The 19,115-nt window shown below is 39.9% G+C and overlaps 2 protein-coding genes across 2 annotated transcripts in view; both read left to right on the top strand.

The window, feature by feature from the left end:
* LOC116469229 (putative olfactory receptor 10J6) overlaps positions 1 to 16,351 on the top strand; it is a 146,512-nt gene extending 130,161 nt beyond the window's left edge. The window contains exon 3 of the mRNA XM_032154038.1: positions 15,520 to 16,351. Coding sequence (XP_032009929.1) covers positions 15,520 to 16,351 — 832 coding nt within the window. The remainder of the gene's footprint in view (positions 1 to 15,519) is intronic.
* APCS (amyloid P component, serum) lies at positions 5,097 to 6,136 on the top strand. Its single transcript, XM_032154042.2, has 2 exons — positions 5,097 to 5,256; positions 5,372 to 6,136. The coding sequence occupies exons 1-2, from the start codon at positions 5,193 to 5,195 to the stop codon at positions 5,977 to 5,979; spliced, it is 672 nt and encodes a 223-aa protein (XP_032009933.1). The 5' UTR covers positions 5,097 to 5,192; the 3' UTR covers positions 5,980 to 6,136.
* Positions 16,352 to 19,115: the final 2,764 nt, after the last annotated feature.

Here is a 19,115-nt window from a genome sequence, read left to right as displayed (position 1 = left end):
GAAACATGGCATAGTTGACAAGATGACAAGAGTAGAGCAAGACAGCTCTAGCCAAGACCTCTTGTAGCTGCACAAGCAAGGAATCTGCTTCTGCATCTTCAGTGCATGTATTGTCTATCATTGTGGATTGGAAAATATATTCCTAGACATAGAGAAGGGAACTTTTAAACGTACTCAAGATATAGAGTTACACTGAGTCCCTGCTGTTATATTTTTCTTCTTTGCACATCTCCTCCCAGAAGACCCAGGTATTATGAAGGGATTGTGAGCAGCATGAAGACGGTTGTGGCCAGTGGGAGCCAGTGAATGTTAAATTTTATTTAAAAATTTATATTTAAAAAATGAATAAACACTAATCTCAGCAATGAAATCTATATTTTATAAAACTATAAAGATGGGTTGTTCAAAAAAAAGTGTAAGAGTGAAGGGATGTCAAGAAAGATAAAGACTAAGATAGAGATATGGTGACATTCCAGAGAGCAGTTTCAGGTGAATTCTGAACTTAAAAGTGAGATTTCAGTGAGGTAATATGGTCGAGGTGTCTCACTAAACCTAAAAGTAGAAGATAAAAAAAACTTAGCAGAGATTTTCTTTTATAAACGAACCCTGAAATTAGGAACAGAGAAATGAGATCAAGAAAAGACTCTGGTGTATCAGCATGACCTGGAAAGTGACTGACCAATTTGTGAAGCTGCCAGAATTGCGAAGGGGAGGTAGGAGTTCACAGCAACCTGAGCCTGGCATTTAGAGTCTGAAAGAGCTACTTTGGTAGAAAGGTCAGTCATAATCTCAGGTGGACACTGATTTTTCTCTGTTGTTGGCTGAAATGTTATGAGGTGGGCAACAAAGACATGATAGCCACTCTGTCAAGAAGAGACAATCTATAAACTGTGTGGGAAATGTACATTGAATCTCAAGTCTCCTGTGGAGAATCTTGTTTCTCTCCTTTTATTCTTTGTCAGAATTACTGAACCTTAGGAAACAAACTCCCTTCCTCTTTCTCCCTCCATCATTCCCTGAAACTTGGCTTCTGACATGCTCACTTTATGAAAATTGCTCTTTCAAAGGTTACCAATGAAGTTTTTATTGCTAAATCCAGCATGCATTCAACTTAGATCTCTCTGATGCATTTAATACCACTGGATACTGCTTCCTGGACACTTACACTGACTTGGTTTCCATGACACCACATGCTATCCTCTCTGCCAAACATAATTTTTTGTCTCCCACCTCCCTCCCCACCTGCCATTCTTATCTTGCCTCTAACACCATGAATGTGAAAGTTTCCTCAAGTCAGTGCTTGGCTCCCTGACCTTTCCTCTCTTCTCTCTTCCACTGAAAGACAAAATTCATTTTTGTTTCATTATCATTTATATGTTGATTCCTCTGAAACCTGTATTTCTAATTCCAAGTGGCAGTCACATATTTCAAATTCTCCAAGACCTTTCCTATACGTAAGTCAAACTATCATTTCAAATTTAGCATTTGAGGAACCAAGTTTACCACCTACCCTCCGCCTCCTCCAAGTGAACATCCTCTCAATTTTCCTATCTGTACTGGCAGCACCATATTTTTCCACATGATTTGCAGTAAGAAATATGGTTCCATATTCTATATATATTTTTTAATTCTTATCTTTGTCCTTTTTTGCCTTTACAATAAGACCCTGCCATCAGTCTAAGTTGTGTATCTTCGGTTTTATCCAACCACATATCAGAGTGATAATCAGTTACTCTTGATGCATGCCTCCATTGCCTCTTTCCATCTAAATGCTCTCAAATTCCCTTACAGCTAACAGAACACACAGCAAATAATTCTTTACTGAACACGAATCTTGTTCTACCCTGTGTTCTACTCAGTCTCTTCCTATCCAGTCTTTCCCATTGGTTACTGTGACTTAATGTCTTCTACAAACACCTGAGGTCTCAGAAAGCATCTTTACGGTATTCTTTAATCCCTCAGGTGATCTTCATTTGTATCTCATATTTCTGCCTTTTTGAAGCTCCGAGTCAGATCCTCTTTCTGCTACTGCTGATGCCTTCTTCCACTATGCTCTCTGAGGGTAAACTTTGTTGCATGCCAATTAATGTAGCCAAGACAACTCGTTTGGGGCACACAGGTGGACCTGCTTCTCTTCGACATACTGTATCTTTTCTTCCCCACCCTCAACTCTTCCATAGCCATCCAGACAGGAGCCACCACCTTGACCTGAACTTTCACTGGCAGGAAAGCACCCAGGAGGATCCAGCAACAGTGAGGATTGGCTCACTGTGAGGATTGCACCCAGTTTTTAAGACCCAGGATTCATTTTCCTACATCCTGACATCAGAGCTTTTCCTTTCTGCAATAGAAATAATTTCTCAGTTTCCTCTTTGACAACCCTTGAAGTGCAGGCTGTTCTCTTCCAAGGCCTGAGAAGCATATTCCAGCGAAGGAAACTAGACGACAGAATCAGACTCCACTTTTTCTCCCTTTTCCAATTATACTATAGACCCTACCTTCCAACCAAACTTTCCTCTTCACAGTGCATAATGCAGCATTTTCATATTCAACTACAAACCCTTGCACTTGGCCCCAACAGCTATCTAAAGCTGTTATCTTCAAGCTCTCCCACCATGAGTCTAGGGCTGTGTCACTTATCCCCAAGACCTGTTCCCTAGGCTCATCTCCCATTAGAGAAGAGTCTCTTCTACATTAATTTGCAAAACATTTTTTGTTAAGAGAATGATTATTTATTTATGAAGAAAACTAGAAGCATCTGGTGAGCCCTGTGTTTTCTGAGTTTTATGGCACTTATTAATTAACATCTGGAAATGTTAGGGAATTGCATAGTCCCTGGGTTCTCAAGAAAGGTAACCTTCCTGCTCCTACTTCCAGCATTACCTGATCATATCATTCAATTGTATTCTACTTTTTGTTGCTAATAAACTGTTTCTTGTAAAAAAAAATCCTCACTCAAAGTTGAGTCTTTTGATTCCACAATATATAACAGTTTCTTTTCATGTGTAAGAAAAATTGTTAGATAAAATCAATAATCTAAATATAAATAAGTCCTAATATGCAGATTCAGTCTAGAAGGGATCCAAGACAAATACAATAATATCTATAATATGAGACAGATGGTGGTAACAGCCATAAAGGCTCTAAAGTGATGGTAATAATAACCATCCAGATACTGTTCCGTGTACTTTATGTATATCATAGTATCTCATTTATCTTTAGAGAAACACTGTGAGGTAGATAGTTTTATCTTTGTTTCGCAGAACAGGAAACTAAGGTTCAGAGGGGTTTAGTGACTTGCAGAATAGTCAGCCACTAGTAAATGGCAACATTGGAATTCTATCCCAAAGTCTTTGATCTTAACCTTATGGGAAGTACGAAAGAGGGGAAATAATGTGTAGTTGGGACATTAGAAAAGTCTTCATGAAGCAGATGGTTTTTTATTTTTTATATTTTTGTATACATTCAAGGCAACCAAGTTTAGTTTTATTACATAGACAGCAATAACATAGTGGTGAAGTCTGGGCTTTTAGTATAACTATCACCTAATAAGCTTGAGATTAATGTTGAAGAATGGCTGGAATTCCAAGAAACAGGAAAAAGAAATGAGAGAAATTCAAGACAGTATGAAGGCAATGAACAGAAGTAATGAAATCAAGTAAGCCAGGAATGTATAGAGAACAACAATTAGAGGTGTTCGACTGGAGAATAGGATTAGATTCTGAGATAATAGCCAGGTTAGAGCCAGATTGCAAATGGCATTGGCTTTCAAGCAAATGATCTGTATTTAATTCAGGAGTCAACAGATGTATAATCCCAACTTTATCACTAACCCATACTGTGCAACAAGCCAGATGAGGCTTCACAACCTGGGATTCCATTTAGAGAAAAAAAGTAGAGAATGGAAACTCCCCAGGGATGAGAATAGGAAGGATACTTTGAACAATGATAAAGAAAGTGTATTCTTGGTGGCAGTGATTGTGTCATTGAAAAGGCTGATTAGGTCTGGGGTGAGCTAACAGAAGACGGAGTGAACAAGAGGCTAAATAGGATGAGAAACAAGATGCCATATAATTTAGGAATGAGAGAGAAAGAAATAATGTGGCTAGAAAGAAGAACATCAGTTTGATATCTCAGAGGAAGAGAAGGTTTGAGTGGTGGTTAATAAACTGTACAGAGAGAGAATGAAGGAGACATAGAAAGAATGAAGGTGGAGATCTCTGGGGCTGTGTGAGAGTCAGTGACCACTGAATCCCCAGCACCTAGTGTAGTACCTGAGAACTAGTGAATAAATGTATTAGTGGGGTCATCACCAAAGATGGATTAGATATACACTCAATGACCAAGGAATCAAAGAAGAGGAGAGAAAAACTTGGGGAGATGCTGACATCTCTGCAGGTAGTATGAAGTAACCAGAAAACAAGTTGTGATGAAAAAATGGAAAGATCTAGGATAAGGAAGCACCATGATATGCAAAAGAAAAAAAGCGCTGAGTAGAAATAGCAGAAAAATACTAAGCTTCATGGGGACAGAAAGTTTATTCTCCAAGTCCCTCTTTCCCCTTAGCTTTGCCTGGATGTATTACTCGACGTTGAATTAGTAAAAGTTGAAGGCACTTTTTAGGGTCTTCAGCAGAAAGCAGAATCCTAGAATATCCTACAAATACGAGACAACTTGAGAACTATAAAAGAAAGAAAAGGCCTTGTTCCCATAGCCCACAAGAGGGCTGAGCTCAGCGATACACTCCATGTGGCTCAGGAGCTTCTGGCAGAGCACAGAGCCATCAGAGAGAGGGGCCCAGAGAGCAGAGAGAGGCTCTGTTGACATGGCCAGCCCAGCTCCTCATCCCATCCATAACCCTGCTGCCCTTCAATGACTCTCTTCCCAGCAATAAAATCTGGGTCACAGGAGCTGGAGCTCTAGCCATCACTTGTCTCTAATAAATAACTCCCATTGATTTTACAGCTCAGGGCCTCACCACTCCTTCACCGTAAGCGCCAGGGGGCAGACCTGGAAAATCACTCACACATTATTGGTGCTCTTCCTCCCCCATCCTCACCAAGGTGCATATAAACCCTGAATAGCCTGAAGTCTAAGGGCATGAATATCAGACGCTAGGGGGACAACCACTGTGTTGTCTGCTACCCTCATCCTGGTCACTGCTGCTGCTATAACAGCCCTAGGCCAGGAATATGAACAAGCTGCTGCTTTGGGTCTCTGTCCTCACCAGCCTCCTGGAAGCCTTTGCTCACACAGGTAAGGAGGTCAAGGAATGGTCAAGAATCATAAAGTGAGAAAATAGGTTGAAGCTGAGATATCTTTTCCCTGCATTTATGCTGAAGGTCATTATCTTTCTTTCTTTATCCCGCAGACCTCAGTGGGAAGGTGTTTGTATTTCCTAGAGAATCTGTTACTGATCATGTAAACTTGATCGCACCGCTGGAGAAGCCTCTACAGAACTTTACCTTGTGTTTTCGAGCCTATAGTGATCTCTCTCGTGCCTACAGCCTCTTCTCCTACAATACCCAGGGCAAGGATAATGAGCTACTAGTTTATAAAGAAAGAGTTGGAGAGTATAGTCTATACATTGGAAGACAAAAAGTTACATTCAAAGCTATTGAAAAGTTCCCGGCTCCACTGCACATCTGTGCTAGCTGGGAGTCCTCATCAGGTATTGCTGAATTTTGGATCAATGGGACACCTTTGGTGAAAAAGGGTCTGCGACAGGGTTACTCTGTGGAAGCTCAGCCCAAGATTGTCCTGGGGCAGGAGCAGGATTCCTATGGGGGCAGGTTTGATAAGAGCCAGTCCTTTGTGGGAGAGATTGGGGATTTGTACATGTGGGACTCTGTGCTGCCCCCAGAAGAGATCCTGGCTGCCTATCAGGGTACCCCTCTCCCTGCCAATATCCTGGACTGGCGGGCTCTGAACTATGAAATCAGAGGATATGTCATCATCAAACCCTTGGTGTGGGTCTGAGGTCTTGACTCAACAAGAGCACTTGAAAATGAAAGGACCGTCTAAGAGGTCTGCTCAAAGCAACTGGATACTAGATTTTACACCTGCAGCTCTTTCTTCTTTGAATTTCCTGTCTGTATGTCTGCCTAATTAAAAATATATATATTGTATTATGCTACCTGCATTTGTTTAGTGTTTGTCACAGTCCCATATCTTTATCTTATATCTACTACTTATCTATCTACTACTTATTTGGTAATTGGTGTTTCATTATCCCAAAAAATCAAATTGCCAAGTATGGGGAGGAAAACATATAAGTAACTAGAAAGATATATCACAAAGCCAGAGCACTCAATGAGCAGGACAGTGGCAATACTTAAAAGCTACTAACAATCATTTTAATAACGATTCAAAATACGTGTGGAATTGCAATCACAATTCTCCTATTTGTTTTTCCAGCTACAAATCGATCAAAAAGAGGTCTGAGGTTGCATCAGGGAGACAACTATAATGATATAAGTAAGCAATAGTTGAGAACCTGACAGCAAGTAATAAGACACGAATAACAAAACTAGAAGAAGTCAGAATGAAAACCAAAAAAGTATGAGACTAAGATCATTTTGTATGAAGACAAACATAAATTTATGTCCCAAAAACCTCAGTAGGACTGTACAATGCTTGATTTTCATAATGTTCTCTTGATGTCACCAAAAAATATTATACTCTGAATATTGCTCACATGAATATGCCGTCTAAAATTCTTCCATGGATTCCCACTTCTTACAGGACATGATTTAAACCTCTAAATATGACATTGCCCTCCATAACCTGGTCCCACTTACTCTCTCTGAAGTGTACACAGGGAGTACACACAGAATACTCTCCGAAATGGACTTTCCATGTACATTTCAGACACAACTCTTAGCAGAGCAAGTGACATCCTAACTATCACACTGCAAAATAATTTTCAGATGCTATTACTAGTAGTTATTTTTATGGTTATGAAAAGCATGGAACATAGTGCCTGGCCCATCGTCAACAGATATGAGTTGCATTCCCAGAGAAGAAAGGATCCCAGAGGGAGTTTGAGCTACATATATGGGAAATAAGACAGGCTTTTCTCACTGATAATAAGTACAGCATGAAGTCAATGGAATCAGAAAGATAGCATCCAGAAGCTTCAGGATGGTAACCAATGTCATGATTTCAAACTCATGAGGCCATTTGGCCAGAATGAACAGAGGCAGTCACCAGATATGAAGAAGTGGGATAGAATCTGGAAACTCCGTAATGGGGCAATGGGGTGGAAGCAGAGAGGAGCAGACAGAAACCTGGGAAGATTTGCGGAAGTACTTAAATGGAGTAGCAGGGGCTTCATAAGAACATTTCAACCTCATTTCTGGTGAGGTGGTATGATGGTTCGGATATGGTTTGTTTGCCGCCACCAAACCTCATCTTGAAATTTTATTCCCAATATGGTGTTGTTGGAAGGTGAGTCCTAGTGAAAGTCGTTTGGGCTATGGGGGTGGGTCTGTCATGAATGTTTTGGTGCTGTTCTCACGGTAATTAGTGAGTTCTCATTCTTATGAGAGTGCATTAACTCATGTGGGATCAGATTAGTTCTTGCCAGATGTAGCTGTTATAAAGCCAGGATGTCCCTTAGATTTTGTTCTCTTCGCACATGTTCACTTTCCCTTTGACTTTCTCCACCATGTTTTGACACAACACAAAAGCCCTCACCAGAAGGCAGAGGCTTGATCTTTAACTTCTCAGCCTGCAGAACGATGAGCTAGATAAACCTCTTTTCTTTATAAATCACTGAGTCTCAGGTATTCTTTTATAGCAACACAAAATGAACTAAGACAAGTAGAACTTACTTAGAACATTGAGTTGGTTAGGTAGGGATTTTAGCAATATGAGAAATTATTAATTTCTGATTGACAGCTCATGAGTTAAGGCTTGCTTTATGCTTTCTTCATATTAACCACCTTTCCATAAACTTGTACTGTGAGTACTAGAAAGGTCTATATATTCTTGCATAACAGATATTTCTATCGTTGTGTTTTGGTTTAACAACCCCTTTGCCTAGGAACCCAAAACAAGTTTTAGAAATGAAACCAGTGTACTTCCAAGTGATATAATCAATTCATTCAACTATTTATTGAGCAACTTCTCAAAAATACGCCAGGCAATGCCAGGTACTGAAAATATAATATTGAATAAAACAATCATGGTGCTTGCTATTTTAGAATTTACATTATAATAAGTCTGTGTTAACTACATGTGGGTTTCTCCTAACAATAATCAGCCTGTGTTGTAATCCATCTCTCACATGTTTACGCTTTCTTCTATCTCAGGTTGATACCATAGTCCTCCTCTCACTTATCCCCTAAGTTAAAGGTATTATTTATTCTTGGTGATCATTTGCAACTACTTGCATAGATCTCAGGATAGAGTGTTTGTGACAGGTTTCTTGTTCTTGTGAACCCTCTGCCTCTTAAAATGGCTCTTTTGAACAGAATACAAAATCACTATGTGTAAGCGCTTTCTTCTATGTTGTCTGTAATTCGGCCAAAAGAAACACTTATACATCTCTTATCCCTATAAATTCTAGAAGTCTCAGATGGTCTTAATATAGACAACACTTTCCTATTTACACAGTGGTTGCAGCTTTCTCAAGTCCTTTGAGTCTCCCAATAGCAAGAGGGATATTTCAAGCTTCCTCAGTGATTCCACAGAAGCCCCCACACTAGGCTTGAGGTTGTGTAAAGAAGTAAAAAATAATAATCTTCTCAAGATGCAAATAACATAACCTAATACTCCCTCAAAGCAGCAACAACAGCAAAACAGCAGCTCTCTGCAAAGAAGTTCTTTGGAGAAGTTCCTGCCTATCCCCACATTCTGTCTTCTCAGGGCACCTTGTTCTAGCCAAAAGATAGAAGAGTTATAGAGATGGTTCTTAATCATTTCCTTCATGAATTCTTTATTTGAGTGAATCTGTGTATATTATTTTTATCATCAATATCTATCATATTGATGGCTCATTCAGAACTGAAGAGAGTCCATTTTAACATCATTTATAATAGAGATGGTGATATGGTTTGGCTGTGTCTTGACCCAAAGCTCATCTTAAATTACAGTTCCCATATTCCCCATGTGTCATGGGAGGGACCCAGTGGGAGGTGATTGAATCATGGGGGCAGTTACCCTCATGCCGTTCTCATGATAGTGAGTGAGTTCTCACAAGATCTGATGGTTTTATATGGGACTTCTCCTCCCTTGGTCCACGATCCTCCTTCCTGCCACCATGTGAAGAAGGACATATTTGCTTCCCTTTCTGCCATAATTGTAAGTTTCCTGAAGGCTCCCCAGCACTGTGGAACTGTGAGTCAATTAAATTTCTTTCCTTTATACATTACGCTGTCTTGGGCAGTTCTTTATAGCAGCATGAGAACAGACTAATAAGGATGGAATTTCTGGTAACGTCATCTCAGCATTTTTCTCAGATACAATTGTTGTCACAACAAAGAAAGCAGCAAAAGTCACAGAGGAAACTACTTGAATAATTCAGAATCTATAAAGAAAATGGAAGGATTTGGAGGTGCAATAACCCAGGAACATAGTTCTGTAGTGATTTAATAATTACCAAAATAATCACCCCCTTTCCCATACTTGCCACTAAGGCTGTTAGATACTAGGGAACAAGTAGTACACAAGATGTACAATGAGTTGCTAAAACCAAGAGGCATCTCTAATAAGAAAAGCAATTTTTGAGTCTCTATCTTATACAAGTAATGATCTGATTCTTATTTTTGACTACAGAAAAACAGGTAAGAGCATTTAGCCACATAGCTTCAGGACTGGTTTTAACAGAAGTCCATAAGTAATTTTGCTGGCTGAGAAGGCTTGCAGGTAGTTTTCTGTGAGTTTTGTGTGGGAGACTCTGGGTGGAGCTCCGAGATTAAAGCAATGAGGCCTCTTAGTTTGGGATATGCCTTAGCTAAGACTTGAGTTGCAGTGGAAATTTTTAAAAAAATATTTTATCTGCACTGGATAGGATCAATGTATAGTCACATTTGGAATGCAATGTGGAGACTTTTTAGGTATTCATGAGACTTTGCATTGTTTAGAAAGAATAGGTGTCCAAGACCATTCGAATGACAGAAGAAAAAGTGAAACATGACCTGAATTGTCTTTAATCCTTATCTCGTCAAGACTAAATAGCTGATTATCATATAAACTAAACTCCATTTGTATTCCAGAATTTTCTATCTCGTTTTTGTCTGGCTGTGGCCACTTTTCTGAGTTTAACATGGCAGATACCTCGAGAGACCACCATTGAGTTCAGGCACTCGTAAAGGCATCTGCATCATGTCACATTCAACCACGGATGCAGAAGCAAAGCTAATCTAATGTTATTGACATATTTCACCGAAGCCCATAATCTATGAGGGGTTCACACAGCTGTGCCTGGGGTGAGATGTCAAAGACAAATACTTCATCTAGAGCTCCAGCTGTTGCAACAGCTTCTCTCAGTATCCTTATGGGGATCCTATGAGGATTCGGTATGACAATGCATACAAAAACACCTACTCAGTCCCTGTTCTGACACAGTGCAAGTGCTCAGTGATTGTTAGCTGTAATGATGAGGAGGATGATGATCTAAAATTTAATCAACTGCCCTAACTTCTTTTTATATTCTGACAAGTCAAAATGAGCACTCGTGCTCCATTTTCAGTTCCTACCCCCAAAACTAATTCTTACCTAACCAAACCAATGCATGGCCTCTGCCAGCAGGAGAAATGATGTAAGCACTTTCTATATGCAAAGAGAGACACCATATCTGACTTTTACATGAGTGTATTCTCACTGACAGTAACTAACCAAGGACCAAACACTAACAGGGATTCAAAAGAAGAAAAGATAGTGCCATGTGACAACATGTCTTCAACTGAGTTGAGCTAATTTTTTCCCTGAAGAAAAATAAGTAGCAGGCCATGTGAGACCAAAGGTTGCTCAATATTCCTAGTGTGATCTGTGTGTAATGAGATCCCTCAGCTCATTTCTGGATTCTGACTGTGCAGACCCATGGGAGACATGGTAAGTCTCTTGACAAATCGACGCAGGAGACCAGAGCTAGACAGAAGAACTTCTCCTCTGAGAATCTCTTCCTAATCATAGAGTTTCAGGGGGCAGCTCTTCTAGAGCCAAAGCAAAAAGGGCCAAAGGGACTCTGTGAATGTCACCCTGTGCTTTAGCCAGAGTCCAGTGAAATGTAAGTCACCCAATAATCTAATAAGGCTGAGAATCAAATAAGGCTAAACTTTTAAAGACATCAAGAGTCTGTCAATTATTTTTCCAGACAAATGATAATCAGATTTCCTAGAATTGTCATGATCTTTTGTAAATTAGTCACAATTATTCTAAAACTGAACACAGACAGATTCCACAAACTGCAGAAGGTGTATGGACACTTTTGGGTCTGAGAAGGCTTCTGTACAAAAGAAAAGTTATTATTCTCTAATTTATTCAAATAGTTCTCGTAATCATCAGTTTCTTAAGTTGTTGACTCCTCCTTCCCTGGCTCCTTAGATCTATTTTGTTTAAAAAAGAAAGGAAAGGGAAGGAAAATAAGGGAAAGGAAGGGAGGGGATGGAAACTCTACCAAAAAGGCAGGTCACTATTTTTTTTAACTGTGCAATTCCATTACACACAAAATATATTTATAGAAGTGTTGGCCTACCTGCATATTTTAATTTTTTTTAACACAGATTCTGTTTCCAGCAACAAATTTTGCTTATAAAGATCAAAATATTTGGGGGCATCCATGGCTGTTGTAATAATTTCTTCCCCTTGCAAATGGCATTTCCTTTACACTTTCAAATTGTGTTTTCCCCTCCACTTTATTTTTCTTTTTCCTCTGGTAGGAATATTGACTTCATGACTAACATTTTGATGCATGAGCACATTTCAGTATTTTTACTCTCCCACAGGGTTTTTATCCTTCTGGAATGTATAAATCATTTTGAAAGCTTCTTTCTGTTCTATACTGTGCTTTTGAGATTATCCACCGGCGTGTTCCCTCTACAGAAACACCCTTAGGGTTCAGCCAGAGAAGGTCCAGATTTGGGTGGTAGAAGGACTGCTGCTACTATGCTCAGCTGCACTTGCTTCTGGCTGGGTGGAGACTCAAAAAAAGAAACCAGTAGAAAAAGAGAGAGAGAGAGACAGAGATAGCCATCTGGTGCTAACATAGCCCTTAAGTTCACTGAGACACATTCTAACCACTGAGAACTCACCCTGGCAAACCTCCGCAGGTGAGACCAACCCACCCATTCCATACATTTCTTTGGCTCCATGGTACCCTCTGGGACCTCTTCTCCCTTCCCAAGCTAAACGTTGGTGCTCATTGCTGCCTGATTTTGTGTGTGTAAGGCTCTAAGAAGACCAAGGAGAACTAACAATGTGATTTCCTCCTGTGTCCCAGACTTCCTTATCTCTCTCACCAGGGCCTTCCTTACTTCCAGGGACAGTAATAGCTGTGTATTTGACATTTGAGCCTTAATTTCTCACAGTAATAATTTTAGATTGCTTCTGCACCTCAGAAAGTGACAGGTTAAAAAATGAGACAACCAGGCAATTGCCCTTAATCTCGAAGGGACTCTAAAACATCGCTGGATGGGTAGCAAAATGAAGTGAAACACAGAACTCCTTTCAGGGAGAGTGATGTGGCTGGGAAGAACACTTGGAAAAATCAGGGCAAGCAATGGCACCTGCTCTAGGAGGTATGGATGGCCACTAAATGCACTCTGTGCAGCACAAAGCCCAGTCACTGTAGGGCTTGTTTGTTCGTTTGTTTGTTTGGGCTAAGCCTAGTGTTGTAGGCTCCCTTGCAGTTGAGCTCCACATGCAGGAGAATTGATAGCTTCCCCTATGGCAGGGCTTTACCTTTCCCTCACACATCACACACCTTTCCTCCAAATAAATACTAAACAATATGGAAAGAACATTGGTTTGAAGGGGCTACTCTTGCTCCCACATCTTACTCTGACCTTTCATTTTTGCATTTGTTTCCCCAAGTTTTATGAATATCTTGTCTTAAGATATTATTTTGTTGCCCATTCAATCCAATTCAAATGTATACCATAGGTAATAAACTTCTTTTCCTGGCTTACGTACCTGACCCAGTTTCCCTGCATCTAGTGGGTCCTTAGCCATCTTGTCTATAGCTTCACAATTTATTCCAAGAAAGTAAATTTATATTTACATGAAACATATTTACAACAAATTGGTGGCTGATTTGGGGTGAAAGCAGCACTTTTCAGCTCCTAAATTAAAGATACCAGAAGATTTTTCCTCCTCCAGATTTAATTCAGTTTTGTACTTTCCCTCCTTCCCTACTCCAAATATGTTTATAGTTTTTCTGGCTCAACATAGCCTTAACTATATTTTGTCACTCATTGCAATAGGCTCATCAGGAAAGGGAAAAGGCACATGAGATCTGTTGTTCTCATCTAACATAACAAAATTCTTCTTTATTTACTCCACATAATCAGGCTTTCTAGCCCAAGCCTCTACTAGAGCTGTGGCAATAAGGTCATTGGTAGCCTCCTTCTTAATCAATTGAATATATGTTTTCAGTTGTAATCCTCCTTGACTTCTCCAAGTTATTTATGAGTTATAATTTTATGCTTAAAATATTTTAAAATGAGCCATTATCATCACTGTAAAAATGATAAAAGTCAAAGTTCCCTATAGCACCCCCAGCACAATATAACAGTTAATTCATGATAATATCTAGTTTATATTCTTTCAGGTTTTTTTCCCCCACATATGCAAATATTTATGAACATCCACAAACACACACACACACGCACACACACACACACAAATATTCCTAACCATATGGCAGCATATCATAGTATTGTTCTCTAAATAGCTCGTTTTGTGGTTGTTATTTAATGTATTCCACACATCTGTTCATGGTAGGACACCATAACAGCACAGTCCAGCATAACTTTTACCAACAAAAGAAAATGTTTGATAGCTGAGCTATCCAATATGATAGCCACTAGTCACATGTAGCTTTTTGTCACTTGAAATGTGGCTAGTATGACTGACTAACTGAATTTTTAATTCTCTTTTATTTTAGTTAATTTAAATGTACATAGCCATAGCTCCATCCTATCCTTTCTAAAAAGCTGCTTGGAGTTCCACTGTGACTCTCTTTAATCTTTGCCTATCCAACTGGTATCTCAGTGGTCTTTTAAGGCAAATTCCTTTAATTTTAGTGACACACTCATTTCTACTCGAAACATTTGCCTCATTTTCCATGATGGACTATTTTCTAAAACACCCACAATGTTTCCTAGATTCCTAGTGAAAGTTCCCTAAGTGTGCCAAAATCCCCCAGCCTGTTAGTGTTACTTGTTATTTAAGCAAAATGATTCAAATCATCATTTGGTATATGATGGGAATCCCAGACTCACTCACCAAATTTCTAGCAAATATTGTGTGTGTTTGTAAGGGGGATGGGAGGGCAGGAGAGGGCCTTGTATTTCTTCTAGTCATTACAAGCTACTGGTTTTTCTTCCTCAGTCTGGATTTTACTCCTTGCACATAATACCTTTTTCTGCACTGTGCCATCATCCACTTCTCTTTACTTCCTAACTACCACTAACTGAAAATTATACATATAAAAGCTTTAAACAAAGGCTCTTGAGGCTCTCAAGGGAGTTTACATTACAGTATAGTTCAGCAAACAATTTTAAATCAAATAGTACACCTCTTTATTCTTAGAATTCCTTCTGCCAAAAAAGAAATCAGCTATTTTTTTTAAAATTCAAGGTCCAACTTTCTGTTGTGTTGCTGATTCTCTTCTCTCTTTTTCCAACGACTTCCACTTCTCTCTCTAGTTTACGTGTCTTCAAACCTTAAGCCTCTGTTAATACTTTCACAATAAATCAATTTTGCCAACAGTTTGCCTCCCCTAGACCATCTAGGCTGGGCCCAGAACACCTCATCTTCACTCCCACTGAAGTGCTCCTGAAGGTCATCTCTCACTGACCTTGATTCTGCTCCCCTACACTGTCACCAGAAGCTATCCACCAATGGTTCTAATTCAGTAAGTCCAACTCTCTCACCCCCATTTTGTTGTCTCAGCTGTGTGGGCTTTCCCAGGATGGCATGGGATGGGACTCCTGTGCCATGCACATTGTAAAGGAAAATGCCTCCCTCCATGCACTACAAAACAGCATATTTATGATGGCACTTTGAAAAGATATGGGCTGTGGTGTCACGTATTGACAATTCCTTGGCCAGAGGCTTAACAGTGCCAGCAGTGCCAGAACATTAAGAAGACAGCAAAAACAGAAAAGGGAGAAGATGGTGAGGTAGCTATATAACATGAGCGAGAATGCTCCTGATCACAAAGCAGAGAAATTGACTTTTTTTCTTAGTGTTTTCTATAGTCATTGCTCTATCCCTGTTCTAGAATTCATGTCATGATAAGAATTTCTTCACAATGACTTATTGCATTGCTTTCAGACATTGCAATTAAAGAATGCAAAGAAAGAACCTCACAGAGGTAACAGAGTTTGTTTTCCTGGGATTCTCCAGATTCCACAAACATCAGATCACTCTCTTTGTGGTTTTTCTCATCCTGTACATATTAACTGTGGCTGGCAATGCCATCATCATGACCATCATCCGCATTGACCATCACCTCCACACCCCCATGTACTTCTTCCTGAGCATGCTGGCTAGCTCAGAGACAGTGTACACACTGGTCATCATTCCACAGATGCTCTCCAGCCTCATAGCCCAGACCCAGCCAATCTCCCTAGCAGGTTGTACTACCCAAATGTTCTTCTTTGTTATCTTGGCCATCAACAATTGCTTCTTGCTCACAGTGATGGGCTATGACCGCTATGTGGCCATCTGTAATCCCTTGAGATACATGCTCATTATGAGCAAGAGGGTGTGTGTCCAGCTGGTGTGTGGAGCCTTTAGCATTGGCCTGGCCATGGCAGCTGTCCAGGTAACATCCATATTTACCTTACCTTTTTGTCACAGGGTGGTTGGTCATTTCTTCTGTGACATCCTCCTTGTCATGAAACTCTCTTGTATTAATACCACTATCAATGAGGTAATCAATTTTGTTGTCAGTTTATTTGTCATCCTGGTCCCCATGGGTCTGGTCTTCATCTCCTATGTCCTCATCATCCCCACTGTCCTCAAGATTGCCTCAGCTGAGGGTCGGAAGAAGACCTTTGCCACTTGTGCCTCCCACCTCACTGTGGTCATTGTCCATTATGGCTGTGCCTCCATTGCCTACCTCAAGCCCAAGTCAGAAAACTCTATAGAACAAGACCTCCTTCTCTCAGTGACCTAAACCATCATCACTCCCCTGCTGAACCCTGTTGTTTACAGCCCAAGGAACAAGGAAGTCAAGGATATCCTATGCAGGGCCATGGGCAGAAACATTTCTTAATGCACTATTCCTCTATATAAATAGACATTTATTCATAGAAATGTGTGTCCTTACTTACATTAAACAACCTTACGACTCTGTCCCATGCAGTCTATGCTGCAATGGGATGTGCATGTCTTGCTTTGGTATATTTATTACAAAATCTTAGTCTTTGTTTCCATATATTTCAAAGTTTTGTCCAGGCATTTTCTTTTTTTTTTTAGCATCTTAAAACAACAAACATTTATTTATTTATTCATTTATTTATTTTTTCTGAGACAGGGTCTCATTCTGTTGTCCAGGCTGGAGTGCAGGGCACAATCACGGCTCACTGCAGCCTCAACCTCCTGGGCTCAAGCAATCCTCCCACCTCAGCCTCCTGAGTAGCTGGGACCACAAGGTGCACACCACCATGCCCAGATAATTTTCACTTTTTTAATTATTATTATACTTTAAGTTTTAGGGTACACATGCACAATGTGCAGGTTTGTTACATATGTATCCATGTGCCATGTTGGTGTGCTGCACCCATTAACTCGTCATTTAGCATTAGGTATATCTCCTAATGCTGTCCCTCACCCCTTCCCCCACCCCACAACAGTCCCTGGAGTGTGATTGTCCAGGCATTTTCAACTAGCGATGTGAGAGGTCAAGGAGAATGGGCATGATTTTTAGGAAAGAATATCCAAATTTCTAGGATGAAGAAAGGGACTTCTTAAAAGTATATTAAATGTGATTATATTGTGTTTAAAAAATAAAAAGCAATGTGTATCATTTTTGTAATGCAATCTACAGAAAATAAAACTACAAAATCATCTCAGCAAGGTAAGGATAGTCAATAATGATGGATTCCCCTGAAAGAAAATAGTATCAGAATTGTCAGGGAAAAGTGAGATGAGTGTATTAAATTTTAAAAAAAATAGGAAAGTTGGAAAACACTGGTTTAGTCCTTGAAAATTTAGTCTTTATTATTCAATTTATGCTAAAGCCTTTGCTTTTATCCACTGTAGTCGTCAGATGCTGGCCATGGCCACAGATCATACTTAACTCTCACCTTTCTAATCTAAATTCCCTAATTCAATTCTCTCTGGCTGCTGGTTCTCTCCATGGGATCAACTTCTCTCTAATCATTATGAAGAAAAATAGAGTTGGTCAAGAAGATCTGTGCCCTGTTAGAATGAGAACCATAAAAGCATTCCTCATTTGCACATACCATGGCACCTCCTGGTAGCATAAAGAAACAAAAATAGAACAAAACAAACAGTCCCGGCAGTCAGGAGTAGTTCGGAAGTATAATTGTTAAATCACTCAATTCACCAAACAAGGCTAACAAGAAAAAAAAATCTTTTTCCTTAATAGACTCCTTTGAGAAAAATATCCTTTTTCCCAGGGCTTTGTGGGAACTTGTTTGGTTTCATGCCTATACATACCTTCTATATGGTTATCTTGGGTGATGGGTGATGGTAGGGAGGGTTTAAGACTTTCGTTGAGTGCGTCCTTCTACTAAAATATTTTTTGTCAAGAATACTTCTCTGCTCATCCCCTAATGCCATTTTTCTTTTTTTCAAGAGAGTCATTTTTTTCTTTTCCCTCCACTGAGAAAGAATCGATAACATCCTAAGGTGCTCATCTCGGGTAAAGAATATCTTTACAGATTTCTGAATTCTAGACTGGGGAGACCATAGTTCTTTCAAGGTCTGACCAGTTCTTTCTAATTCCTGTCCTGTATCTTTGCAATTTCTACATCATAGAAACAAGGCTTCCCACAGAAGCTGTTGGGGGCTCAAAAGTTGGGTCCAGGAGTCTTGGACATGCTGTGAGGTCTTTCTTGACAGTGCTCTCAGGGTCAGCCCACTATAGATCTAAACCTCTACACCCAACAAGAGTGAGGCAGCTTCCCTCCAGAATGAGAGTGTCTCTCCTGACAGTATGAAAGAACCCCTCCCACTGCGATCAAGGCCACCTATACTACCAACTCTTAATTATAACCGGCTCTTCTCAATTCCCTCTGGACTAGCAACTACTTGTACATCCTCAGACCTGTCTTTTTGTGTGTAGAAGGGAAGAGATGAGACAGAGAGGGCTGTTCTGAGCAGGAAAGTACAATGATGGAAGGTGGGTGGTGATCAAACCTGCTCTATCCTGTTCCAGTGGCAGTGGCCACCTCACACTGCCCATTACTCTCCTTTCTACTTTTGCACACAGCCACTCTCCTTCATTAGTTCAGGAATCAAAGACAAAGGTTTCTCCAGTATTCTCTCTACATCTAAATGCTGCAACAGCAGACATACCACAGACCACTCGTACAATCAAAAGTTAAATGTCACAGCGGGGCCCACAAAGAGCTGGCAGAAAATATGAGTCATAAACCTTGAAGGCAAAATATCTTTGTCTCTAACTCTGTTACCCACAGTGGTTCAACCATATGTCCAATTTTTTTAAATAAACACGTGTGCTTCTAATTTCTTCTTGATAATAAGATGTTGTCTTACATGGTGGATAGAATAGAGGTCCCAGAGTCAGATGGGTGCTGAGTTCACTTCCTTACTCAGCTCCCATCAGAACCTTTTTATGAATATGTTTTTAATTCTGCCTCACTTGTCATCAAAAGCATTTTTTAATACCCTTACCCATTTGTTTTGCACAGGCTGGTATCCAGTGACAAACTACTTCACATTGTTTTCTG

Source organism: Hylobates moloch, unplaced genomic scaffold, assembly GCF_009828535.3.
Source record: "Hylobates moloch isolate HMO894 unplaced genomic scaffold, HMol_V3 SCAFFOLD_5, whole genome shotgun sequence".
Taxonomy (NCBI): Eukaryota; Metazoa; Chordata; class Mammalia; order Primates; family Hylobatidae; genus Hylobates; species Hylobates moloch.
Note: the sequence above shows the minus strand (reverse complement) of the source record. Positions and strands in the feature narration are given on the sequence as shown.

Bases quoted from the DNA above. Each gene is read 5' to 3' on its own strand.
- APCS (XM_032154042.2), top strand. From the start codon at position 5,193: ATGAACAAGCTGCTGCTTTGGGTCTCTGTCCTCACCAGCCTCCTGGAA. The intron at 5,257-5,371 runs GTAAGGAGGTCA...TTTATCCCGCAG, and splicing joins GGAAGCCTTTGCTCACACAG to ACCTCAGTGGGAAGGTGTTT.